The following is a 27,350-nucleotide window of genomic DNA, read 5'->3' as shown; positions in this document are numbered from 1 at the left end:
ATTCATTCTTAATGTTAATTTAAACAAAATTCAGTGTTTGCTGTCGTTTAGCACAGCAGAAAAAAATCACCAATAACAACAGGCAATCACAGTACATAAATTCAAATAATGTAAATTCTGTCCATTTCTCTCTCAGCATTAGACCTTTTTGAGAAGATCAGGCCAGTAAAATGTTTCAATTATAGTAAAATATGCTACAATTGCTACAATATCATATTGTCAGAACTAAATCTATTTTTTTGAGATATAATCTTTTGTTGCATCAGCAACAATTTCTTGTTTGTATGAAAGCAAAATGATGTATTAAGTATTTGCATTAATGTGCCGCTCATGGCAGTAGTCAGTTTATGACAATATACATGGAATTCCTGAGTGCATGGAAAGTGAACCTTAAATGAAGCCAAGCATGTGCTATTAAGGAAAAACAGACTCATTTTATTAATACAAACATCAACTTATTGTCACAGGCTCTTTAATACCACAGATGTGTGGATGCATTTCATATATTGATAGGCTCCTCACAATGAGGGTCAGTTATCTGGATGAACAGCAGCTCCATGAAAAGAAAACCCACTTTCTTGTAATATTACCTTAAGATTACTGTTATTTTTGTGTTTTCTGAGATTTTCCTCTTTACAGACTGATTGTTTGCAGGGGTTAAGCTGTGATTCTAGATTCAAGCTCCTTTTTAACACCTGCATTTGCTGCTTTGACTGTATTTGCTCAGGTATTTAAGCTTTAAGACCTGTGGGAGTCAGTTATCCTGCAGCTGGACTGGAAGGATTTATAGTTACAAAATGCTTTAAGTATTGTTATTTACCCCAGGATCAGGCTCAGCCTGTGTCTGGCAGACCTTGCTGCTGTTGAATGATTCATGTCAGAATTTGGATGCACTTGACTATGACTAATAATGTGTTTACTGGAGCTCCTGTGTTGCACCTGATCCTCACTGTGTTGAGTGAGAAATCGCTCTAAAATCTCTCTAAAACACTATAAAACCGCTGAAATCTTTATTTAAATCCAGTCAGTAAGTGCAACAATGGCTGACAAATCTATAAAAAAAAAAGCTATATAAAAAATCTAAAAATAACTGTAATTAGTAAATTCAGCTGCTTACTCAGCTTACTCAGCTTGTTTAATCTCCATAGAAAAGCACTGTCAAAAGAATCTCTGACACTCTGTAGCAACTGCACATGAGCCTGAGGTCACTATGTCAAATGCCAGTAGTCAGCTAGAGGGGTATAAAGTCCCCAAGCACCGAGCTGTGGATCAGTGGAACAGTGTTCTCTGTAGGGATGGAGCTCCATCCAATACATTTGGGATGAGTTGGAGTGATCCAGAACTAATCATCCAACATGAGTACCTGAACTCACTAATGCGCTTGTGGCTGAATCCAGTCAAGATCTCACTGCAATGTTCCAACATCTAGTGTAAAGCCTTCCCAGAAGAGTAGAGGCTGTTTTTGCAGTGAAGCAGAACAAAATCCTTATTGATACATTTGATTTGGGGAGAAACATTCGATGAGCAGATGTCTGTAAACTTCTGGATGGTGTAGATGTAAATAATGCAGTTATTTGATTAAATCATTTGAATGACATCACTACAAGACACCAAATAACAGTAAAAGAAATATATCACTGCAGAACATTAAACATTACCACCATATCATAGCAGGTCAGTCACAGAGATAAAGGGCCTGCATCACAGTGTTGTGTTGCTCAGAGAGCGTGTGCTGAAATGAAACCGGCTCTAATCCACCTCATTTTCAGTCCCGTGTGTTTTTCCAGCTCTGAAACATACTGACTCCAGAGGGTCACCAGTGTCCACTGCTAGAGTAAAATACAGAAATTATTCTGTAACTGGAAGGCTGGAAAGTCCTCAGACTGGTGGTCTGTTGTACTGGGGAAGCCATTTGGATCACTGTGGTCATCACCCTATGCATACATGGTCAGTTGAAGCCACTGCAGACAATGAGAGAATGAGAGATTTAAGCATCATTTCCAGCAATAATTTGACTTTCAAGCAGTAAATCTGAGTTTAATTTTAGAACAGACTTTTACCTCAAGAGCACTGAGCTTGATAATTCCGTCTCCATCTACGTCAAAGGCTTTAAATGCTCCTATAAGACAATATTTGAATTATGCTTTATTATTATTATTATTATTATTATTATTATTATTATTATTATTATTATTGTAATTATTAGATTGCTTGTTTTACTTTACCTCTGGATTTTTTTAGGAAAATGAAATTGTCAAACTAATATGGTGAGTATGTTTTTTTGTCAAGGATTTCACAGATAAACCTTTGTGTATTTTACAGAGCTCTGCTGATGAGCTCACACACATGCTTTCTAAGCTGCTTATCCTTCTGGGTCAGGATACACCCTTGACAGGTCGCCAGTCCAGCGCAGGGCAGACAAACAGACATATATATTCACGCACACACACTCACACCTAGGGGTAATTTAGTGTATCCAGGTGGCCTGACTGCATGTCTTATGGACTGTGGGAGGAAACCGGAGAACCCAGAGAAACCCAAATAGAAACCCACCAGCGCTATGCTGGTGCGCTCTGCCTCTTAAAAAAATGTCTATGGCAACAACTTACTAAGATGTGGCCACGGCTTATTTATCTAGTTCCCAAGGCTTATTGAGTCGTGGCCATGAGGAATTGTGCCACACACTGGAATCCCATTCCACAACTTATCTCATTCTGACACCTTACTAAGTTGTGGTTGCTACTTAACTATCTTGTTCCCACACCTTTGTAAGTTCATTCATTTATCTTTAAAGCCACTTATGCTTCTGGGTCACAAGGGTGCTGGAGCCTACCCCAGCTGTCATTGGGCGGAAGGCAGGATATACCCTGGACAGCTCACCAGTCCATTGCAGGGCAGACACAGAGATACACATTCACACACACACTCACACCCAGGGGCAATTTAGTCTCCAATTGCCCTGACTGCATGTCTTCGGATTGTGGGAGGAATGCCACACAGACACTTGGAGAATATACAAGCTCCACACAGAAAGACCCCGGTCACCCAGGTGGGGAATCGAACCCAGGGCCTTCTTGCTGTGAGGTGACAGCGCCACCTTAGTAAAGGTAGGTAGGTAGGTAGATAGGTAGATACTTTATTGATCCCAAAGGAAATTTAGCAGCCAGTAGCAGGCACACAACACTGTACAGTAACCATAATAAGGGTGTAGACATATAATAAGAATAAATATACCAGATCCTATCTACAGGCATATGTACAAATAGAAAAAAATACAACAAACTGTGATAATATCTATAATCTGAGATGAGAGATGCAGTGCAATAATGACTGTACAAAAATTTACAGGTAACAGCATATAATGACCACAATGAATGAATAAATAAACATGTGCATATATTGTACCAAATAAAGTGTCTAGTGTCCAGATGTGCAAGATGTGCAATGAGTAAATTGTTGCTATGCATTACTTTTATTAAAAAGGTGTACAGGTATACTGTACAAGCATTTTCAGCTTTATTTAGTCTGAATTTTTGTGAAGTTTGTGATTCAATCATTTTTGTATGTTAATATTCAAATGTTGATTGTGCACTTACTGAACATGCCCTCAAGGCGCACCAGGCAACAAATGTAGCTGTCAAAATCCAAATAAAGGTGTTCACTGGCATAACGCATAGCGATGATGTCATGGAGCTGGGGGTTAAGTTGAAACCCTGAGGGAAAACCAAACCATGAACAGAGTGAGGTAAGCATTAACAAACAAGACCAAACTGTTTCTCTGGTGAAGTTTGCTGAGGAATACAAGTGCTGCACCTGCATCAGCAACAGCATTCCTCATCTCAAAGCTGCTGATGGTGCTGGATTTGTCTTTGTCATAACGAGTGAAGATTACCTGTAGGTAAAACACAGCACGTCATGTGCATAGAGAATACTTTACAAGACTTCTGGAATCCACTTGTGTTATAAACCTTTGCAAATGCATATTTTGTACTTGAAAAGGACTGAACAAACAGGTTTGTGTACCTTCCACTGCTGGATCTTGCTCCATAGGTGTTTGAACTCTTCCAGGTTTAGTCTGCCTGTCCCATCAGTCTTTCACAGTTCACAAAGTTAAGGTGTGAATATACATCAGAAAAAACCCTAACACTTCATTTGGTTAGTCTATGTTTTCACTTTACAAAACTTGGACATTTAAAAGGGCCCCTATCATGAAAAAAACCCCACGCATTTATGTTGAGATTATATGTAGTGTTCAATCCTGGATGGCTTTTTGAATGAGGCACAATTCATGGCCGCCAATTAGAATGGGGATGTTTACATATATCGATTTTAAAGGCATATTAACCAAAATATTCTGATTCTGATGTAAAAATGAACTCTAACTCTTTTGGTACAAAACCACACACGACCATTCATATACATCATATTAAAAAAGTAATACATTATTACAATTATTTTAAATAAAAAATGTATATAGCTTGAAAATGTTTTGGAATGAAAATGTGCATTCCAAATATTATATATTTTGTGTAAAATACATTACAACCCCCCCCAACAATACAGGAGAATTTACAGTATGGGCCCTTTAACGTTTAAAGAAAATTCACATAATGTAAATGTTCTAGAAATCAAATTGGTATAGTAACTTTACATTATGTGAATGTTCTTTACCAATCATGTGCAGAGGTTTGGTCATAGTGTTGCTGGTGTACAGTTAGAGACTGTAGATAATCTGCTGACCCATTGTTTCTATTAGTCATCCTCTAACCCTTCATCATCATCCAGTTTCTGACCACAGAGCTGCTCTTGTCTGGATGTTTTTTGGGGGGGGTCCACTCTCACTCAAGCAGGGACAGTGATGTGTAAAAGACCCTGCTACGTCTGGTACACTTGTTCCAGCAGCACACACACCATATCAGTGTCATTGCTGTGCTGAGAATCATCCACCACTCAAATGGCATTTGGTCAACAGCGATCCTGTGGATAGAAGCTGACCAATGATGAATGGGGTAGAGGGAGTAGAAGGGCTGCAGTATGTAAGTGTGCACTTATATAGAAGACCTAGACTTCATAAAGTGGCCAGTGGGTGAAAATATAAGGTAGGTGTTTCTAATAAAATGGGCAGCAAGTATATAATTGCTTGAGAATGAGGAGGAATCACAGGTCAGGATACGTCCATAAGTGCTATCATGCTTCTGCAGCTGTCCAGAGTGAAGCCTTCTGTCTTCAGTCCTTTAACTGAGCAAAGAAGAAGACACCGTAATAAAATGAATATAAAATAAATATGCAAACTAGACACTAAGTGCAACAGCAAAAATAAACAACAATAACATGGATGTTCATGATCATTTCTCTTACATTTCATAAGCTCTTTGTTGAGGACGCTCTTTAGCTCCTTTGCATTGATCTGCATATCCTAGAACAGAAGGTCACATCGATAGTATGAATATCAGAAAATGCTTTCCACACTTACTATGCTGTATATCATCACTGTCAAGTTTTGCATTTTAGATTTTTTGTCTTTATTCCTTTTGAAAGTTGTTCTATGTTGTGGGCACTATTAATGAGAAATGAGCCAATAGGGTCCAAAATAGTCTAAAATTACAGCACTGCAAAAAAGATACCTTGACAAGAAAAATAATCTAGTACTTGTATTGTAAATTATCACTTGCATTTTTCATTTTGAGATTGTTGTAAGAATACTATAAGATTATTTAACTCATTTCCAAACATTTGAACATGTTTAATGTTTTTTGTCTAGTGAAATTGTCTTATTCTGTTCTAAGCATTATGACAGTTACTCCAGATAAAATTACTTAAAACAAGCAAACTAGAAATAAGAGAGTAAACAATATTATCCTTACTGCAATGTAAAGATGAGGAATATTAATTATATTGCTTAGATTAAAATTATTTCACTTGCTAAGTTATCATTTTTTTGCAGTGATAGAACAAAATTGTACATTAACATACATTAAAGTAAAGGTGAAGTAAAATGGTTCTTCTGCTATAAAGCTACCATTTTAGAGATACTGGGTTTAATGATGACAGCGATGATATGCTAGATATCTTTGACCTCACATCTCCAGCAATCTGCTGAAAGATGGCTCTGAAGCGTTTTTCTTCCTCGCTCTCCTCCTCCTCAGGTTTGGGGAGCTGCAAAATAAAACATGTGGCATGTTACTGCCTTTGTACTTATGATGTGTTTATTCAGTATTTTGTGCAGCTTTTAGAGACATGAGTTCTTAATCCTTAACATTTCTTCGTTTGTCTTTTTTGTCCTCCTCGTGTCAAGTTTAGAGTCATCTTTATACAGCAAATTTAAAGACAATACATGTCAGCTTAAGGGATTAAAAACAGATTTTCTGCATATTTTAAGTGCACAATTTCTCCTTCTTTTTAATCATGTTAGGAAAAAAAAATCAAACAAAATATAAACCGCACCATAACATTTGCACAGGTCACATCTTTTGTTCTATTTTTTTGTGCATTAAGGTGTGCAGAATGTTTTTCACTAAGGATGTGTTCATAATTTTAATGTAGGAAATCAACAAAACATAATTTGACCAGTGGCGGCCTTTGCTTCCGACTATACATCCACCGCAGGTGGTAAGACAGGAAAACACAATTTCCGTATTGACGTTCACTTTGTCACAATTGGCTCCTCCCACACCTCCATGTGCTTTTCTGTTTACTTTTTATCGGCCATGTGCTTCTTTGTTTGGTTTCCTCCTGGTTCTGCCCCTTGTTTCTTGTCTCCGCCCTTGGTTGTTTCCACCTGTTTTCCACCTGTGTCTTGTGAACCCTCGTTAGCCCTCTTGTATTTAAGCCCTGTGTTTTCCTTAGTCTAGTGCTGGTCTTTGTTTGATATGATTCATGTTTGATGTTGATTTGATGTTGGATGTGCTGTTTGTTGGATGTACGTATTGTATTCTCGTGTTTGGTTCTTGTTTGAGGTTCTGTGTTTATCATGTCTGCACCCCGATCTGTTCGCGTTGGCTCTGTGAGCCTGGACTGTATCGACCACGACCCTGGATTTGCCCTTAATAAAAGTCGCTTATCCCTGCATATGTGTCTGCCTCCTCGCTCCCTGTTACACTTTATTTGAAGCAGAAGCACTGGACGAAGTGGCATTGAGTGGATTACCTTAATCTTCTTCTTTTCATTATCCAGCTGTTGATGAAAAGAGAAGCATATTAAAAGCAACATCCTTCACTGTGCTGAAGAGGTCAAATCAAATGAAACGAAATGTGCTGATGTATTATGTCTCCACTGTGCTGCTGCCTGCTGCAGAGCCCTGACTGAACACTCTTTATATGCATGCTAGAAAACAAAACAACAGCATGCTAACTTGCTGAAAAACGGAAATGCTGAATTTGCTTGATTCACTTGTGTACATCATTTCCACATAAATAAAATACATTACATCAATGCAGTTTTGTTTAATTATGCACAGATTTGAATCAAGTAAATTCAGTGCAACACTCCATTCAGTGAAGTGACACTTTAAGTGAGTGATACTTTTTTAATCCCGCAAACGGGGAAATTCCACCACTGCATTTAACCCATCCATGAAGTGAAACACCACATACACACTAGTAAATACACACACACTAGGGGGCAGTGAGCACACTTGCCCGGAGTGGTGGGCAGCCCTATCCATGGCACCTGGGGAGCAGTTGGGGGTTAGGTGTCTTGCTCAAGGATACCTCAGTCATGGACTGTCGGCACTGTGGATCGGACCGGCAACTTTCCAGTCACAGGACCAGTTCCCTAACCTCCAGCCCACGACTGCCCAAATGGCCCGTATCCAAAATTTTTCCTGAATTTGATCTTTTCCCCCTGAGATCCATTTAATACATTTGTAAGGTTTTATGTATCGAAAATGACCTCAGCCTCTCTTTATCACTTCAGATTTTTCTTATTGTGCAAATAAAAGTTGACATGCTGCATTTGCTGAATGCCAATGGACAGCAGGGTTTACAAACTGCTGCTCAGAAAAGAGAACTGCACTGCATGTAATTGTGTTAATATGCGCACGCATGAAAGGAAACTCACACTTTGCAGCAACAGCCTCTGTTTACTGAAGCTTTAGCAGTGTTTATAAATTACTATTTACTATTTTATTTTTAAAAAGAGAGGAAAATTTAATTTTTCATGATATGGGCCCTTTATACATATTCTACTGATAAAAAGTTAAAGACACTGAATCACTGAAGGCTTTTCTTTATGTTTAGCTTATGATTATCATTTTGATTAATAATGAAGACATCTAACTATATAATAACACATTTGGAAATATGCAGTGACCATAAAAAATTTAAATAACAACTATTTAAGACTTGATGTCTTTGGCATTCTCTCGAGTACATTAATGCCTTTTCAGCAGGCTTGATTAAAATACACAAACAGTCATATGCAAAAGTGTGAATACCTCCAGCGACGGTATGTTGATTTTCTAAGTGAAATTATTGTTTCCTCTTCTACATCCTCTACAGAGAGCACATTTATATGTGCCATTTTTCTGATAAAAATAAATCATGAAAAAGTAAAATGTGCCATAATTTTTGTACAGACCTTTTTTGTCTTAAAATCAGCAAATAAACAGTAATTATACATTCAAACATATGGACGTTTGTTCCCTGTAGAGGATGTGCTAACTTTTTCACCTAAAAAGTCAACAAAAAGTAATTCAACCAGGGGTGCCCAAACTTGCGCACATATCTGGTCAAACCTTGTTGACTTTGATGATGCACACCTTTATTGTTTTGAAGCACCTAAAGCTATTCAAGTGTTACTAGCACCAACCTGTGGTGAATCTTTAGCCTGCTAAACATGAACGAGTGAGTGGGTGTGTAAGTTAGTCAGAAAGACTACATTTACACAGAAGGTAAAACTGGGCCAAATCTGATTTTCTCACCAAATCTGATTTTTTGTTTGTCTGTTCACAATATCTTTTAAATGTGACCTACATGTGACATCAGTCTGAACGGATCAGCTCCTATACTGACCCACATGCACAAAAGAACAATGCTTTATGTTACTTCACATAGCTCATCCAGAGGTAAACAGTCACTCCCAGAGGGTTCAGTTTCATCTTCGCCAGCATCACAAGAGTGATCATGAATGAATGAATGAACCCAGAATCTGTTTGAGCCACCATAAAGTGAACGGTCACTTCTTTGGTTCGTCTTCTTGGATTCTTTGAACTGTAACCTTGTTCTCCCCCTACCGCTGTTTTCATTTCCTACATTTGTTTGGAAATCTCTTCGAACATGGAGCAGTTGTGATAAGTGGCTTCTAATTTTTTCTAATTTTTTAGTACAGAAACATCACCCCAAATGTTTATGAGGTCTCAGCAGTGTGAAATTGTGGTGAATGCTGGAGTGGATGTAAAGTCGCTTAAATGAAAGTTGGAGTGATGTAAAAGTCGCTTAAATTCCAATCTAGCTGTTCAGACAGAGTCGCATTGCCACATATCAGATATGGATCGGATTTCAGTACCACGTATGAAAGGGTCTCAAATCCGAATGGAAAATGTCAGATTCAGTGTATTCTTGGTTGTTCACACTGACACACAGATACACACCTGTGATGAAAAAGATCAGACTTGGACCACTTTTGCCTGATGTGTGAACAAAGCCTTAGTTAGTCAGATAGTTAGTTACGAGCCAGGTCCATGAGTTTCTATGCATCTAATATCACTAATATAAAATGTTCTGTTTGGAAATAAGTTCATACGCATGGTGCATGACATGCACTATTTATGTTTCAATAGGTCACACCTTTTCAAGTGTTTAAGCCTGAGCCTAACAACTGGTAGTGTATTAGGAATAATAAATGAGAAATCATTAATAAATGAGAGATCATTCTTTATTGCCTGTTTACTTTAGTTGGTCCTGATATATTGTGGACATATGGATGCATTCAGTAACTCACCAAAAAGGGGTCAGCCTCGATCACTGCACCCATCAGCCTGAGAGAAGATAAACCACAGTCAGCCTGCTGTACAGCAAAACACAGCTGGATTCTAGTCACCCAACAACTAGTCTAGAGCCAGCTAGACTTAAGAAAAATGTTTGATAGCAAAGCGTTTTCATGTTTTTGTACATTTCTAAGTATTCTAAGTAAGTATTCAGACACCCTGTCTAAGAAACTAAAATTCAGCTGCTTTGAGGTGCAGCCACTGTTGACATAGGCTTTCAAATGTGCACATGTTTCAAACATAGAAAAGCATTGATAATAGAATAGAACACTCTAGAACAGCTGCACATGAGCCTGAGATCACCATGCCCAATACCAAGTGTCAGCTACAGGAGTATGAAGTCCAAACTACCCATCAATACGCTCAATTTCACAACTGGTGTCTGCAAACCTTTTGACATGGTGTATATTTGTGAGGAAAGGAATCTATTTTATTTCATTTTATTTCATTTTATTTCATATTTAGTCCCTAATTTCTGATTTTATTTTTTTGTGGGTTCAGCTCCTGGACTGCTTCGCTGTTGCTTACACAACTTTCTTTCAAACTTTAACATGTTATTTTAGAGTGAAAGGATCCAAAATGAGCAGAATAGCATCGAATAAACTTCAGCCACTACGCTGATAGATACAGGATGTACAGTTCAGCAGGGAACTCAAGCACCTACTTTTACATCAACTTAAGTCATTGTTTCATTAAAGTGTTACTGACTCTGAGGGGAACCAAACCAGCAGTTATTAGCTTTTCTCACCCATGCTGGCATCTTCATGAAGTCAAATTTCACACACATACAGATGTACTCAGGAAGCAGGTTCGGGACAGACCGGATTCATGCTCATGTGCAGAGTAACGTTAACTCACTCTGAGGTGCTCGTCTTCTCAGAGAAAACCCTGAGGATGAAGTCCGACTCTTTGTTGGGGTCAAATGTGGACGGGACGATGACATATTCCCCTGGACTCAGGCAGAAGCGCTCCGTCACCTCCCGCAGGTTAATGTACGACTTGCAACGAGCTTTAGAGGCTGTGTACAGGAAGAAGTCTTTGGGCAGGTGCTGCTTGTTACCTTGCATCTAGGATGGACATACGGACCAGAGGAGATCCAAAAAACACAGAAGAAATCATATCAGAGGAAGAGGAGAGGAAATACAGCTTGATATGAGAGGAAGAACAGTAAACGTAGAGAACATAGTAAACATAAAGCTCTTTTGCTCCTTCTGTTACACAATATAATTAGATTTTGTTATAAATACTATTATATTCCAAAGATACAGGTCAGACTTGTATTTGATTTTATTTAATTAATTTATTATTTGTTGCTCAGTTTGAGAAGTTGAGTTTACTCATGTTATTATAATGTCGCTGTCAGAGCAAAAGTTTAATTTTTTATCAATTTGTTTTATTGCTCCACATCATTTCAACACAGTATCTGTTCTTTACATTATGTGAAATATTCTTAATGAATAGACGAACTGAAATGACCCCAAATAACTTCTTTAAAGTTCATTTAAAAAATTCTTCCATTAGAAAAAACAGTTTTCCTTCTGTAAAGTTATCCACTTGGAAATACAAGCCTTTTGTACGATAGCAACAAAATGTCAGCTAACAACTTAACAAATAAATGAAGTTACAGGATATAATACAACTCAAACTACCGGCTTCTCAAACAAATATTAAAAACCTCTTACTTAAGGTTTAACAAATCAACCTATTGCAAAACCCCTCTAGATAGAACTAAAACATAGCAGCAGTAGTTAAAGGCAGGAACAGATAGAAGTAGGGATGGAGAGAGATGAGTGAAAACAGACAGTCTCTGAAGCATCCACTCCTCTTTACAGCTCTGACATGATGAAAAAAGCAGCTTTTGTAGTCATACCTCCTCGGGAACCTAAGTGAGTAAAGAGAGGATAGAATATCAGTGAGAGGGGCCTGTTTATGATATAGAAATATGTTTAGAATCCAGGTTCATCCCTGAACAGGTAGCCCTGCTTCAAAGTTATTTTGGAATAAAGAAAACTGGACAAGACTGGCTGGGCAAAGCCAACTTACTGGTCATCTTAACTCTTAATTGATGTTTTCTAATTCAATTTAGTAAATGGAAGTTATCAGGGGAGCAGGTAGGCTATTTTATTCACAGCACCACCAGCCACTAGTGGGACCGACCTTAATTCCCATTAAAGCACTTAAATAAGTAACCTTTAGTATGTATTAAATCAAAACAATATTTCAGTAAATATGAGAAACAAAATGGCAAAGCTAAACTGTTTTTTTTCTTTTATTTCTATAATATAAAGGAGTAAATGTATGCCACTGTGGGAATAGCATCAATTATTGAATTCACCCCTTGAACGCTAGGTTAATTATTCTGTTTTCAACCTTGATGGGGAAATTCCAGCATCTTTTAAAAAATGTCTGTGTAATTAAATCATAAAACAATATAAAGTGATTCAGAGTGGTTTGATGTGAAATGCTCCATTCTAGAGAAACGTAATGAATTGTTCACAGTTATTGTGATAGAAGCCAGACATCTGAAGAGTTTAATGCCTACGAAAGCTCCCTCACAGAAAGTTATTACATAAAACTGTTATGTATACAGTACATGAGACATTGTTTTGCAATTATTTTGTGACAATGTTTTGGGCAAAAGCATATAAAAAAAGTTAAGTCAGGATGTTGTAAGGAAAAACCTTTGTTTCAATTTACTTCCGTTTTACCATTATCAACATTACATATATCAACACTTCGTATGTTTACATCCTGGTTATTTTCTATACTCCTGGTTCCTATCATTGTAAGCGAGTGTGTTGGTAGGTTTCTCTACAGCGAACTATTTCACATCAAATCACTCTAAATGACTTTATTTACCTCTCAATAATTTAATTAGCAAAAGCTGTTGAATTTGCCTTTAACTCAACATTTAGTAACTGTCAAAAATGATGTAATACTGTTGATTCCGTTTTAAGGGATTTACCCTGACCCACCTCGTAGATGGCAAAGCCAATAGTGTGCATTGTGGCTCCTGTGCAGCGCTCCCTCCTCCTGCCCTTCTGCATGAGCGCCACCACCACTGTGCAGCCCTTCTCCCCATCATCTGGCTCATCGTCGTCCTCCTCAGTCAGGAGCAGGCGATACTGGGGGTTTGTCCAGAATGTGTCTGCGCCACAATACATAGAGAGTGGATTGCCAGTACTGACATTTTGTGCTGCATCATATTTTATTTTAAGACTGACCCTTAAAATGGATTCATTTAAACTGACATTGGTGACAAAAATGCTATATATTCAACACCTAAGCTGTGAAAGTCTACACAGATGAAAGATGAAATACTACTCGTCTGTTTAAAAAAAGCATGCAAAAAAAAGGTTCTCTGAACTTTTGATGGTCAGGTTATGCAGTATTATGTGGTTGGAAAGGATGATGGGATCATCAGCAGTGGCCCCACCTGGGTAGTTCCTGCAACCCCCAGCAGAGCAGCCCCTCACCCAGCGTCCCTCCATCACTGATACAGTCCACTTCAGCATCTGATCATCCTGCAGAGCATCTGGGGTCAGGTTACAGATCTCCAGCTTAGTGAAGGTCTGCTGGAACATCTCAAAGCCCATCCTGGTGGTAAAGAGAGGCAGGCACCGGTCTAACAACTAGGACATGAAGATAATCAGGCCCACATGATAATCTGTGCATACACAGACCTCAGAGCATACCTGGGAGAGGGAGCAAACCAAGCATCGACCCAACCTACAATACTGTGCAAAAGTCTTAGCTTGCCGTGAAATTGCTTACAACCATCTCTGCTGTATGTCTGTTTTTGCTTGTAAATAAAGTAAAACACGCTAAAATAAATACAAACAAACACAAATACTGTACAAATAGCACAAATTATGTTTTAAAAAGACTATTAAGATCGTAATTAGAAGTTTGACTGATTGGATTTTGTATTTGTTAATCAGCAGCAACTGATTTGACTGAATGAAGGATTGATAAGATAAAATAACCATTGAATTGTAACTGTAAACACTGCACTCCCTTGAAAAGATGTTAGGAAATAGTTCAACTAACACACATAAAAATCAAAATTTATTTATATTTAATTTCTAATTATTTGTATTAATTCTAATTAGGGCTGTCAAAATATTACAATAATTAAACATGATTAATCAATCTTAAACAATTTTATTTGTGATTAATTGGCATTGTCTTATTTGTTAAAATTCCCTAAAGAAATATTTTTTCATTGCATTGTGATATAGTTAATTGACAAAATAAGATTCATCAGAATGTATGTTACTTTCTGTAATTCAGCAGCATTATTTTATTATTATTATTATTTTTAGCAACATTTATTTTTGTGAACATAACGTGTGAACATGGACATAAAAATCATATGATTTTCACTGAGTGAACCCAGCTGCCAATTTTCATCACAGACATCCAGTGAGAGCAACAGTGGCTGCATGTTCCAGAGAGTTTTTATCTCTTATATATCATAATGTATATACAATAAATGGTTACAATTGCTCTGTGATTGTAGTGTTTTGCTTTCTTTCATACAGTCCATGGATTTGCTGTTGGTTTTATCAGTTTACTGCTTGTTGATTTATCTGTAGGCCTCCTGTGTCCACTGTCCAGCATAGCCTGCTATATTAATATCACAGCCAGGTTTGCTGGACAAGGACTGGACACTTTCGACTTTTGCACAGCACTACATTTGTTTATAACAGAGCCCAACTTATTTTTTGGTAATACATACTATTTGTAATGGAAAAAAATCTCTACATATTCTGCAGTCCAGTGTTAATTCATTATCTGTTTGTTTAACCAGTCATTTTTCATTTCACCATGTGTAGTTCTTTAATAGACAGACTAACCAGAACTCCCCTGCCTCAACAGGCTCCAGCCTCTTCCTGTCCTCCTCAGAGGTTGCAAGAGCTGTCCAGTCACCTGACCTGCAGGCGGGAGGTGCAGAGGTCCCCCATGGGTCCCGCACACGCACCAGGCGAATACGTGTGTCACTGCCATCCTCCTGTTTACCCTACCAATGTGATAAGGCAGCAAGTGAAAATAAACATATCACTTTTATGGCAATTTGTAAGCAGTATTTTTTGGAGGAGCTTCTCTCCTGCTGAATTCATCTGTCTTGCTTTACCTGCTGGAGTTTCATACTAAAAATTGTGTTATTTTTCCTTCTCTAACATACATGACCCAATGATTCAGCTCATTATTAAGCGTTAGTTTATATAGTTTAGTTATTATAAGTGTTAGAGCAGGAAAATCAATAAAGTTTGCAAGACAGGAGGGCTATAGGTCACACAGCCACTGCTATATGGGGATTGCCTACTCAGTATATTTTGGCATGTATCAGTGTTTGGCTATTCATCAAGTTCTTCATGATCTGACAAAAATGTGCTGAGGATGGTGTTTTCCCGGACTGGACCTAAGACCCCCTGATGTGTAGATGAAGGCATGTTTAGATTCTTGCCCTGATCTCCCACCTGCTCCACTGCTGTGACTGAGTAGGCATGGCCTATCACAAGACCCTTATCAGTTTTGGTCTCACTGCCAGTTGGAACCAAAGCCTGAGAAGGAAAAGAACACAATGTAAATAGAAGAATGAATAAAAGAAAACAAACCTTATTAATTAATGTGGACATATTACCCCCTCCCCACACACACACATACTTTAATGCCTTAAAATCCCAGGCTTACTACATACCAAGACATTATTATTATTATTATTATTATTGTTGTTGTTGTTGTTGTTGTTGTTGTTTTATTTTAAAATTATTATTATCATCATTATTTTTATTATTATTATTATTATTATTATTATTATTATTATTATTCAGTAACTACAGGTACTTCAATGCACACCAGTTGAGCTATTCTTATGTTATAGAAGTGTAATAAACTTTGGGCCTGCAGGTTTAGAGGACCAGTTAGGCAGAGAATCATTTTTACACAATATTCCTCTTGCCCTAAATGTAGTACATCAGCCAAGACTTATTTGGTGTCTGAATTTTGCTTCTTAGTTTTGCACTAAAGCTTTAAGGCTAATGTACTTAAGGCTTATACCCACCAATTAGCATTGTGCTAGCTGCACACCTAAATCAACACAATCAAACCACTTTGAGTTGTTAAAGGGGAATTCCACAGAGAGAACATCTTTTTCAGATTTATAATTATTTTAACATTATCATCATCACATATAAAAGCTAAGAAGACACATGTCAGTTCACTGATCATTCATATCACAACTACTGTAAACAAGTCATCAGGTTTCTCTGCAATGTATCATTTCACATTTAACCACTCTGAATAACTGTTTCCATTTCAGTCACTGAATTATGCTGAAATAAAAAAAAGTTACATTTAAAAATATCCATTTAAGTAATCTCAAATAGACTTGCTTATGTGGTTTCTTACACTGAATGACTCACTCTTATCTAGATAAATGGACAATGGTACAGACAAAATTGACAAAATGGCTTCTAATACTGTTCCAAACTATGTTTGATAGGGATTTTGATAGATCTCTTTGATTATTTCATGCTAGTAACTGGCAGCTATATTTAGATGCAACATAGTGAAATAACGTCTGAAAAATTCTATATCCACCCTGACACCTCTGACCTTTAAATGAGTATTTTAGGCTTTACAGAGTGACTCGCATGCCATATCTTTGCATGTTGTTCACCTGACCCAGTGATGCTACTTCTTTAAATTTAAACAAAAAATGTATATAGTGCAGCAATCATTACAGCAGTGATGATAAGGTGGATTTAGTTTGATCCAAATGTGTATGTAACCCCCACATTAATAAAATATACATACGTACATGTACACAGTTGTTGCTATTTCAGACTATAGGCTGCTGCGAGGCTTACATAGTACAGCTTTAAAACTAAAACACTCACATCTATAGAGCAGCCCATTAGGGAACCCCTTTCCAAAGCTTTTTTCATGATGTTATATAACTCCTTTGGTGCATCTGTGATCTCATAAAACTCTGTTACTCCTCCAGTGAAGTCTTCCATGGCCTCAAGAGTGTTTCCTCCCTTTAGTGCTTCATAGGAACCATGCAGTCTAGAACCAAAACGACACCATGTTATGACAAATACATCCTTGTAATGACTGAAATATAGCAATATGACATGTAATATACCATGTAATACATAAATCTGAGAGTTCTACTGTCCTTTGTATGGCTACTTGGCCAAAATAGAGCCTAAATGACTATTATGTTGATATTAAAAAAGAGGAACGTGTATTTTTTCTACTTTGAACATGTATTTGTATTTGCTAACTCACTTGGCATAGGCTTTCTCCAGAAGAGCACTCCAGAACTCATTCTTATTCCCAGACCTGGTAAACACCAACCGGTTGTTGTGTGTCGGGAGTCGATCGTCCACAACGACGTCCACCCACTCGCCATAGCGCCAGAACTGTAGGAAAAAAGCAAGAGGGGATTTAGGTCGGACTTGTCAAAACCACTCACCTTCAGCTTAAAGCACATTCCTCATTCTGGGAAAAAGAACATCAAAATGTAAGTTCATACCTGGAAGTGGAATATTCCAGCATAGTTCTCTGTAAAGCTCTGGTCTGGAGGAACAACTCTGTACCGCAGGGTTTCATTCAGAGTTAGGCAAGCAATGGCAGCAAGGAGCCAGCAATCACCTGCAGAAGATCAGAAATACTTGAATTTTGCAGTGTTTATGGATTTGGTAAAGTCACTGAACTGAGGACAGGAAATAAATTCAGTAAGGCAAGTAAAATAGCCATAAACAGTGCAATGAATATGAGGTGAAAGTGTAAAATGATGGCTTCAATTTGGATATGAACGTCTCAAGGGACAAAATGCAACTGGGCAGATGAACTTAAACTTTTACTTTTTATAAATTATTTGTTTCCAAACCTGGAGTAAGAAAAATCATTGAAAGTTACAGACAAAATGAAAAATAGGCCTCCTAACAACAGTGCAAGACCTGGTAGACCACCAAAACTGTCACCATCAGATGAACAACACTTAAAGCTCTCATCTTTCAGAGAGAGGAGAAAATCAAGCTCCAGCCCTTCCAGAAAAAAGAAAAACATTTGCAAATAAAACAAAGAAGCTGCTGGTGTTCTCAGAATGGCCTGGACTGAATGGACTGACCATCTCGGAGTCCATCCCAGAACGTGCTTGGGATTACTTGGATTGTGAGTAGCAGAAATTGCAACCAATGTGTCTAAGACTGAGTAAAAATATCCCTGCAGATGAAAAACTGAAAGTGAGTCTCCTGAAAAGAACAGAATCCATAATAAAGGCAAAGAGATCGCACACTAATTACTGAGAAAAAATCTTTGTTTATTTAGTTGTTGAGGCTTCTTTGTACCTTTCCGTTAAATATGCTTTCTGCCTTTGTTTCTCATGAATAACTTAACAGTCATTTTGACTGATAATTAAACAAATAAAGGGTGGTCACCTGTGCACTGCACTGTACTATACAGCTTATTAAATTATTATTTTTCTTTTGAGCAAAATAATAATAAGGGTTTATAAAAAGTGGCAGGCAAGCATGTTTCATCCTCAAAGATACAGATGATATTTACAGTGAACCCTCATATAAAACAATATGTCAATGTAGAGTGGCAAGTCTTTTAATCCAGGAGATGGGGATACCATGATGGATGCAGTCTGAACATCTAAATACCGGATGCCTTTCTTCTCTTTGTGCAAAATGTACAAAATAGACATGACAGAGATTCATTCAGCTTGCGCCTCAGTGCTAGACACGCAATTTCCCCCAAATGTGCCTCAAACGACTATACAGGTGCTGAAGCAGACATGATTTAAGCCTTTCCCATGGTCTGGTGCGCCTAGCATGTGAAACAGGACTCCTTATTGGCATGGCTTACCCTACTGATGTTGCCCTGATTAAGACGAAGATGGTTTTTACGGGGCATCTGTGGCTTGTAACTGGGCTATTTTTGTCTGATGTGCTATGTGGCATGCGGACGGGTTCCCTCTCGTCAGTGAACCAGCTGAAAACAGATGCTCTGGGGGTGAGGTTACAGAGTGCTTCTCATGTACACATTTGGCTACTTGTGTGTTCCCCTCCAAACTTTTCTCACCCCTTCTCATACATTGGGCTCTGTCAGCCTGGCCAAACTCGTGATGTTGCTGGATCCTGTGGCCGCTAGGTCGGGTGACTCAGCCACAGGCTGCCCAATAACACCTGGCTTTGTGTCACAAAAGGGTCAAACGCCTGGCCTCAGGAAGAGCTGAAGAGCTCCAACTGTTGGTGTCCATCAAACTTCTTGTTACTGAAAAAAGCAGCAAGACTTTTGCTTTCTTAGTAAATAACAGCTTCAAGACCAAAAGTGATGGCCCAGAAAACATTTAATCACTTTGTCATTTGGACTTTCATTTGGTAACTATCCTCTGTACAGACTGTCCTCTTGGAGCAACTTGGAGAAAACAAATTTGTCGTCTCCAATTCTAGGACTGCCCCAATCACAAAACACCACCAGTGCAAGGATAGTAATGGCAAACTGGCAAAAAAAAATAGCAAAAGCTTCCTCTGAGTCATGTGAAGCCAACCGCTGCATCTTTATGAACTGCCACTAACATGGCATCATTGGAAATATTGCTAGCATAGAACTGAGTGATGGGGAGAGCAGGGCCATTCTATCCATCCAGACAAAGTGAGGCCAGTCGTGCTCTCTTGGACTCCTGGCCACAGTTGGCTGTAGCATTACTGGGGATCAAACTACTTTTCTGTCTTTCTAGTCTGATTTTTTGTATAGATATGTCATACAGAACCCACTAGCAAGTCTAGATTCCTGAATGTCTTTACACAGTTTGAGGCAAGTGTGTCATGATTTAGACCTACAGCTTGAACCTTACTAAGTAATGGGCTGTTAACTTCCATTACTTGTAAGCTGCATCGCCTTATAGCTAGGATATAAAAAATAAAGGGCTGCTTCACATAAATTCAGTATTAAATTTTAACCAACTAAAACAGGTTTGTTTCCTGTTTTCTTATGACATACTAAATGCATGAACTATCAAACAGTATATTTCAGCCTTGGCAGTTGTAATATGTCATCAGAATATTATGTGGAGATGAATGGCATGTAATGCACGCTGTGGTGTGGGGTTGTCATCATCAGCATGCGCATTAGAGCTGAATGATGTAGGCAAAATACCTAATGGCTATTTTTCTGAACAATTTTCTGACTTTCATATAACCTTTGATTATCTTCTCTAAATTAAGGTTGACCTTTGGCTTCAGGCTTGAACGCTTAACATAGTGTGCAAGACTGCCATGTTGGCAATGCTTCCTGCCAGTTATTTCCACTCATACACGATCAGGCTCCAATCTCTTTGAAAGGAGATGGACATAAATCTCAGACCAAAAAAACACATAAAGGTTTCAAAAACACATTTTCAATCACTGGTAAAATCAAAACAGCATAAATAAGGTGTAATTCATGGCTTTAATAATGCAAAATAAAGCTTATTGTTGCTGCCATGTGTGCACATATTTCTATAATGAGGGGGAGCTTTTCCCACTTGCAACATTACCAACAAGCCAGTTGGCTCTTTTTACTGAAGGGCGGGACTTTCTCTGTAAATCGACACCATATTGGGCATTACAAGCCTCCACATTCTCCTTCATAACATCTCTAATTGTACACAGCAACTGGATATTTGGTTGCTTCTGCTTGGTCTAATTCAGCTATAGGCAGTTCATAAGCTCTGTGTTTTTAGATTCAGTTTCCCCACTTAAAATGTGTTAAAACAATGGAGGCTATAATAAAAACCTCATCTCTTGCTATTTGAAAATTGCACTCTTTCAAATTTTGATTTCAGTATAAAAACAAATCTTTGAGCCTGAATGTGCAGTTTTCTTAGTTTTCTATTGTGAACTGTTAAACTGATCTCCAAAAGTAGCTCTTTGTAACACACTTTAAAATAATCTGCTTTTGTTTACACAGCATTTAGACCAGCTATCATAACTGTAATTCTACATGTTATGGGGACAACTGCATTGATGTGTGTGGAGTGGGTTACTTCTGAGTAACACAGCTGTTTGTTTGTTAGAATAAAATGACCAACACAAATGACCCAAGAAAGTGCTGCTTTAAATAAGGGATACTTCAGCTTAAAGTGCTTGCATGGCTATTAACAAATGACAGCTAGAAGCCAGTATGATTTATTTATATAATGCTAATTGGTGATTAATAGCTTAGATTTTTTGGTGAAATTGTTGCTTTATTGAATATCTTACCCAGGTCTCCCTGGCAAATATCTGTCCTGTTAGCTCCTCCAACAATGAACTGGGGATTGGAACAAATCTCCTGTTAAGCAAACAGAAGCATATATCAGTATCAGGATACTCAATATGTCCAAGCTATAACTAATGTGTTCCACTCTCCATGCACTCCAGAGCCAGATGACCTGATGTGGTCCAGTAGCTTGCTGCTTATTAAGGGCCTCGTGTGAAGAGGTGTAAAGCTTACATCATACAAATTACCTTCTTAGGATAGACAACTGATCACAGAGCGATAGTGGGACTGACAAGTTGGCTGCTTAGATGTTTCTTGTAGCAATAGTGCATGTAGCTCAAGCAAGCACACAAGGGCTATAAATAAATTATCTAGCTTTGAAAGGTTTCGTCAAAAAATACATTATACTAAAATATAATGCTAAAATATACAATACTAAAAATACATTTTTTCCATAATATACATTGTTGGGAGTGAGCTTTACATGTACAAGAACTATCAATACTATATGATGATTAAAATGGCCTTCCTTTGAGGAATGAATATGTGATTTTTTGCTAAGTATGTTATACGTTTTTCAATCAATATGCACTATTCTACTAAATCAGTTCAAACTGTGTTCCCACAGTTAAAAAAATGTCTTAAAAAATATATCTAAGGTCTGAAAAGTATTCAGACCTTAAATATTCACAAAAACTAAGTCATGATCTATTTGAACCCAAGGCATTAATACAGATAGTAATAAGCTATATATGCAAATTTAATACAAATTTCTTTTAAAGTGAAGTTGAAAGATTAGATTTATTACTTATTTCAGTTTTAAATAAACTAAATTCATTCAATAAATGCTGTCCTATTTTTTTACTTTCATTCAGGAAGGCAAATGTCACACATTAAACATTCCTCACTAACACCTTTCCACCATTTCTTAACTTTACAATCCAGACTGATTTACTACCAGCGCCGTTCTCACTGCAGGTTTGTTCTGAGGAGTTAGGTAAGAGTTCTTCTGCCACTTGACAGAGGAAATGGTGCTTAGAGTCGTGTCTATCATTATTTTGCAAGTGTGTGATGATTTAGATCTGGAGTCTGCACAATGCTGACTGGTGGTCGTAGACTTCAGTAAGTCGCTAGCCACATTAGTCTGAGCGAAGTTCCCTCACATAAAGTTATTACACCATGAAAAAAGAAATTTGTAACCAGGATGCCTTAAATTTTTAAGTTAATTGAACCATGAAAAGTTAATAGAACAAGAATCTGTAAAGGTCAAAAAAACTCAAAATCTTAAGGCAGCATAATAACTAAGTTTAAAATCCCATTTTTATAGTGTACATGAAATGGTTATGAATACGCTGTCTGTCACTCCTTTTTCCAGCTCTGTAGTTCACAATGCCCAGCACGTCAATCCATTACCGGATTCCAATTCCCAGAATCCCTTGGGGACCATATGACACTCCATGCAAAGCCATTCACCAATCACAAACTGTTCTCATTGGACCTCATTCACAAATAACTTCCTAAGTTTTTTCTTAAATTTGTTCTTGTGAAAGGTTCTAGCAAAAAGTCTATGCCAGAATCATAATGTGTCTTTAAATTCTTCACAGCTTTCTGCTCTTGAGTGTGTGTAAGAACAAATCTCAAAAAAGAAATCATTGGTGAGTGTCAGAATCTTTGTGAAAACTGCATCAATGGAAATTTCTTCTGAAGAATGGCTGGTGAATGAGGCCCAGCATCACTGAAACTCTTGCAGAAAAAGTGTAGAAAGGAGAACTGCCACTCTGTAATGTCTTCCAGGTTTGTGAAGTGGTAGAGGGCGCTCCCGAGAGAGTCCAAAATGAATGGGTTAATTTGGAGCATTTGAGCCAAATGTAAAGTTTATAAATGCTAGTGGGCGCCCTCCGGCATTCTGCAACCCTGTTTTCGATATATCTATTAAATAAAAAAGCTATTAAACTTGAAACTAACTCGAACGTTTGAGTTCATTGAACATATAATATTAACATCAGAAGAATGTTTTGTTTTATATTTGTTAACTTATTATTTGAAGTTTAGTTAACTCAACATTTAAGATGAACCTGTTTACTTCCTTTTTTTAAAGTTGCTTGTTTTTTACATCTTTCTTTTCCTTTAGTAATTGTCATTTACTGGCTGTTCTAATCTCCTACACCAATTGTCTGCAATTAGCTCATATTAGCCAATAATCTTGGCATGATGATTTTTGATTGGGCTCTTGTGGTTTTCTGTTTCTTCAATGACTCACACAAAAGCTACTGCCATGCTAATAGCATGTGTAGGGATAATGATTTATTGTGGAGAAAATATTATATTCAGAACTTTTAGATTCAGTCTACATTTTTAACTATTAAAGAGTTCAATTGTATCATTTAACAATTTAGGTGTGTAATAACGGACATTCACATTTTACTTTGCGCTACAATTTGCAACTTTTGTAGCACCAGTTCTACCTGCTTAATGAGTGTACACACTGGAGGAGGAAAAACAGCCACACTAAGGCTCTCTGGATTTTGAACCTTGAATTAGACTTTCAGGCTATTAAACTACCGTGGTTACAGCTGTAAAGCTGGTCTTTAAAATGATGATATGACAGACAAGCACAAAACTGCAGCAGCTGCTGTAGGTCACTGCACGGCAGAGAGATTGATATCACTGTTTTATGAGCCGTTAGTAAAAGGATCATTAAAGTGCATAGGCCCACTGTGCAGAGCAGTATGTGTTTATATCTCTACAGACATTTTACATTCGTTCCCTATAATATTTGTGGAAGTACGTAAGTGCCATTATAACTTTGAAGCACAGTCCAAAACTGTTTTACTGAGTTGGCAAAGGCTAACAAAATGAAACATTTGCAGGTTGACAAGGCCATGACACAGTAGCACCAACTTTGCCACTCAATTTATATACCATGTTTCATCTGTTGTTACACCTCAATCGCATACAAATGTGTTTAACCCCTTAACAGCCATAGTTTCATAATAATACTTTTAGTAATCACTTTTTTGCATTGTTTTACACATAGTTTGTGAATAATAAACAAAGATTTGACAAAAGACTTTTTGACACTTTTTTGACAATTTTTTGAATATCATTCCAAATATTCATTGAACCTCAACAAGGAAACTGACCCCCTATATGAAGTGCAGAGCCATTTAGACCCCCCCCAAGTCATTTTGTTGATTTATTGTGATTCTTTTAGCATGCACATTTTTTCCCTGATCAAGTTAATGAAGTATTGATTGGGGTGGATGATGCTGATTTTGCATTATAGACGTTAACATGCGAAGACATATGATGTGGTCTTAAAAGATCCTGCAAAATCCAACCCAACATATCTGATTTTTATTCTTCTTCTTATTTCAGGCTTTAGAGGGAGACTCTCAGCAGTGCATGTAGTGTGTGTTCACTGCTGACTCAGTAATGCTTCTGTCAATGTTACCAAAAATATACATACATAGTGCAGTTACTGTTACAGTAGTGAAGATAAAGGTGATGCAGTGGATTTTGTTTAATACAAATGTGTGCATAATTCCCACATGAACAAAATATGCACATACACATATACACAATTATTGCCAAAAGTAAATAAACTGAAAAACCAAATTGTGTTGATGTGATGTATTTAATTCACGAGGAAACAACTGAACTCAATACAGCACTTCTTTCAGTGCTGGTGTGTTTACTCTAGTATATGAGAAGACAGTGAAACAGCAAGGATGTGGGTTTGGAGCCATAAAACAAATGCAGTGACAGAAGCTGATTATCGGATTGGAAGTGTGTAGGAGCTGCCCCTGTGTGAGGGCTGTACTACCCAGCAGTGGTCGCATTACTGAGCCTGATGTGTAGAGTCAGCTGCCCGAGACCCAAGAGCCCGCTAACCCTCAGTTATGCCCTAACAAACACACAACCTGGATCACTCTCACATTCTCCAATGGCATGCGATGAAGCAGAGGCCGCTTATTTCAGGCCACAGCATGGCTGACCACTCAGAGAGGAAGTGATCACAAGCATGCGTCTTGTTTATTTAACAGTCAGTAATGGGTGGAGAGTGAGACCCAACTAATTACTAGCATTACATGACAGCCTAACGTCGCTGTCTGAACAGAACCTTATATCTCCAAAATGGTAACAGAAAAGATGCTCTTAACTTTTAATATGAGTTAATGTAACAACATTTTATTCCGACTAATTTTGGACCATTTCTGTTGGAGCATTTATCGTGGAATTGTCACACAATGTGAAGGGCAGCTGGGGCTTTCAATACATGTCAAATAATAAAACAGACTCTTTTTGTTATTGTGCCTTTAAGACTGTGGCATGTAAATGACCTCTAATTTGCCCTGTACTCCTTTTAACTTCATTGTGCATGGGCTAGGCTGAACTGCTGTAGGCCAAACAGGCAGATCTACAGGTATATAAATGCATTGTTTAGTTTTTTTTGACAGCGCTTACAACAGAAAATGTTAAAAAGGGCTTAAAAGGGCTGTATGGACTGGGGTGTGGGTGGTATGTTTGAAACTCTAAAAATGTTTCTTTGTTACACAAAAAGGAAGTTTTCAAAAAAGTAGTTTTCAATGAAATGGGCTCTTTGTAGCCAACATGAATTGAAAATCAACGCATTGTGAACTATATTGTTATATCAGTATTTGTGAGTGAACCACATTATCAGAGAAGGTCTCTGAATTAGCTGAGCATTTTCACTCAGAGATAGGTGGGGGTGGGGGGAAGTGGAGGTGAGAGATGGGGGGCAGTGTGGTGGAGCAGTGGCACAGTGGGCAGTGCTGTGACCTCACAGTAGGTTTGATTCCTCAGGTGGGTGGCTGGGGTCCTTTCTGTGTGGTGTTTGCACGTTCTACCTGTGTTTGTGGGGGTTTCATCAGGCCACTTGGAGTGCTAAATCGACCCTTTGAATATGTATGTCTGTTCTGTGATGGGCTGGTGACCTGTCCAGGGTGCTTTCTGCCTTCTGTCCAGTGAGTGCTGGGATTGTGTGTGTGCTATTTTTCCCTGCCTGTTGGTGCACAGTGACATAATTAAAACTCTGAAGTCATTTCAATTAAAGATTATGAGAAGGGAAGAATTTTGTCTTTAATGTGAAATGATTTGATGAACTAACAAGGCAAAAAATAAAAAGTCCATTATGATTTCAAGTTGATTTAAAGTGAAATGTAACATGAGAAAATAACGAAGGATAAATTAAATTTGGCCCATTCAAAACAGAAAGGAAAAAATATTGGCTTTGTATTGCCATCAACCAGTAATCAGTATTGGTTTTAGAAATGCATCAAAAAAGAAATAGTGTCATTCTATAATGTTGTTCTATATATTGTAGTTACTGAATAATTAGTTTTAAAATTTAAAACTGAATAATAAATCTGGAGTTGAAAGTATTGATATCAATCATATGATATTATATAGATAATGACTGGCATTAACAATCAAGGGAAAACGCTCTGCAAAAGCTGCTCTCTGTTGACTGGACATGACATCTGCCTTCAGCACCTGCCCATAGTCTACTGCTATACGTGTGTTTTGAGTCAGCAGGTTTTCTGTTCCTTTCGAAACAGAGGTTAACACATCTACATTATGCTTCACAGGCCAGTTGATAAACACTGGAGTGTTCCTTTAAATGAGTGAGTTCACTCACCGATGGCCGCTTCCACACCAGCTTCAGGGGGAATTTCTGGCTGAAGTAAAGTGAAGAATCATCAGCAGGAAAGAGCGGGTCTTTAAACACAACTTTCTTGCGCACATATTTGTCCCTGAGCTCTAGAAAGTCCTTCAGCCTTTTGGCGTCTTTGACGGCTTCATTGCGGCTCAGAATGGCTGTGTAAATGTTCCCGGGGGCCGTAAACAGACCGGCTGTGCTGTCAGTTCCAGGAGCGGCATCTGTGGTTTGGGCTCTTGTTTCTGCCACTTTCTCTTCAACTTTTACTGCTTTTCCCTTCATCTTCTTTTTACTTTTGTCCTTGTTCATGGCTGCTGTCTGTGCAGGGCCACAGTACAGATTAATTAATGTGGGCAAATCTCTTAAACCCTCACAGATAAGTACAAAATTGGAGTTTTTTATTTTCTCTGACTGATCTGA

The 27,350-nt window shown here is 37.9% G+C and overlaps 1 protein-coding gene across 1 annotated transcript; it reads right to left on the bottom strand.

The window, feature by feature from the left end:
- Nucleotides 1–414: 414 nt before the first annotated feature.
- Nucleotides 415–27,350, bottom strand: capn3b (calpain 3b). Its single transcript, XM_017692551.1, has 21 exons — nt 26,910–27,350; nt 21,250–21,319; nt 17,532–17,650; nt 17,285–17,418; nt 16,891–17,059; nt 15,469–15,552; nt 14,845–15,008; nt 13,422–13,582; nt 12,961–13,133; nt 11,856–11,867; nt 10,844–11,052; nt 9,940–9,976; nt 7,147–7,173; nt 6,082–6,156; nt 5,359–5,416; nt 5,174–5,238; nt 4,024–4,092; nt 3,814–3,892; nt 3,597–3,713; nt 2,061–2,119; nt 415–1,961 (listed from the first exon to the last, which is right to left on the bottom strand). Exons 1-21 carry the CDS (start codon nt 27,237–27,239, stop codon nt 1,935–1,937), a joined length of 2,238 nt encoding a protein of 745 aa, XP_017548040.1. The 5' UTR covers nt 27,240–27,350; the 3' UTR covers nt 415–1,934.

Source organism: Pygocentrus nattereri, chromosome 4 (assembly GCF_015220715.1).
Source record: "Pygocentrus nattereri isolate fPygNat1 chromosome 4, fPygNat1.pri, whole genome shotgun sequence".
NCBI lineage: Eukaryota > Metazoa > Chordata > Actinopteri > Characiformes > Serrasalmidae > Pygocentrus > Pygocentrus nattereri.
The sequence above is the reverse complement of the archived record's forward strand: the minus strand, read 5'-3'. Positions and strand labels throughout refer to the sequence as shown.

Coding starts and splice junctions, on each gene's coding strand:
- capn3b (XM_017692551.1), bottom strand. CDS start 27,239: ATGAACAAGGACAAAAGTAAAAAGAAGATGAAGGGAAAAGCAGTAAAA. Junction 17,651..21,249: donor TATTTGCCAGGGAGACCTGG/GTAAGATATTCA, acceptor GATCTTCTGCAG/GTGATTGCTGGCTCCTTGCT. Junction 13,134..13,421: donor GGGTTGCAGGAACTACCCAG/GTGGGGCCACTG, acceptor ATTGTGGCGCAG/ACACATTCTGGACAAACCCC.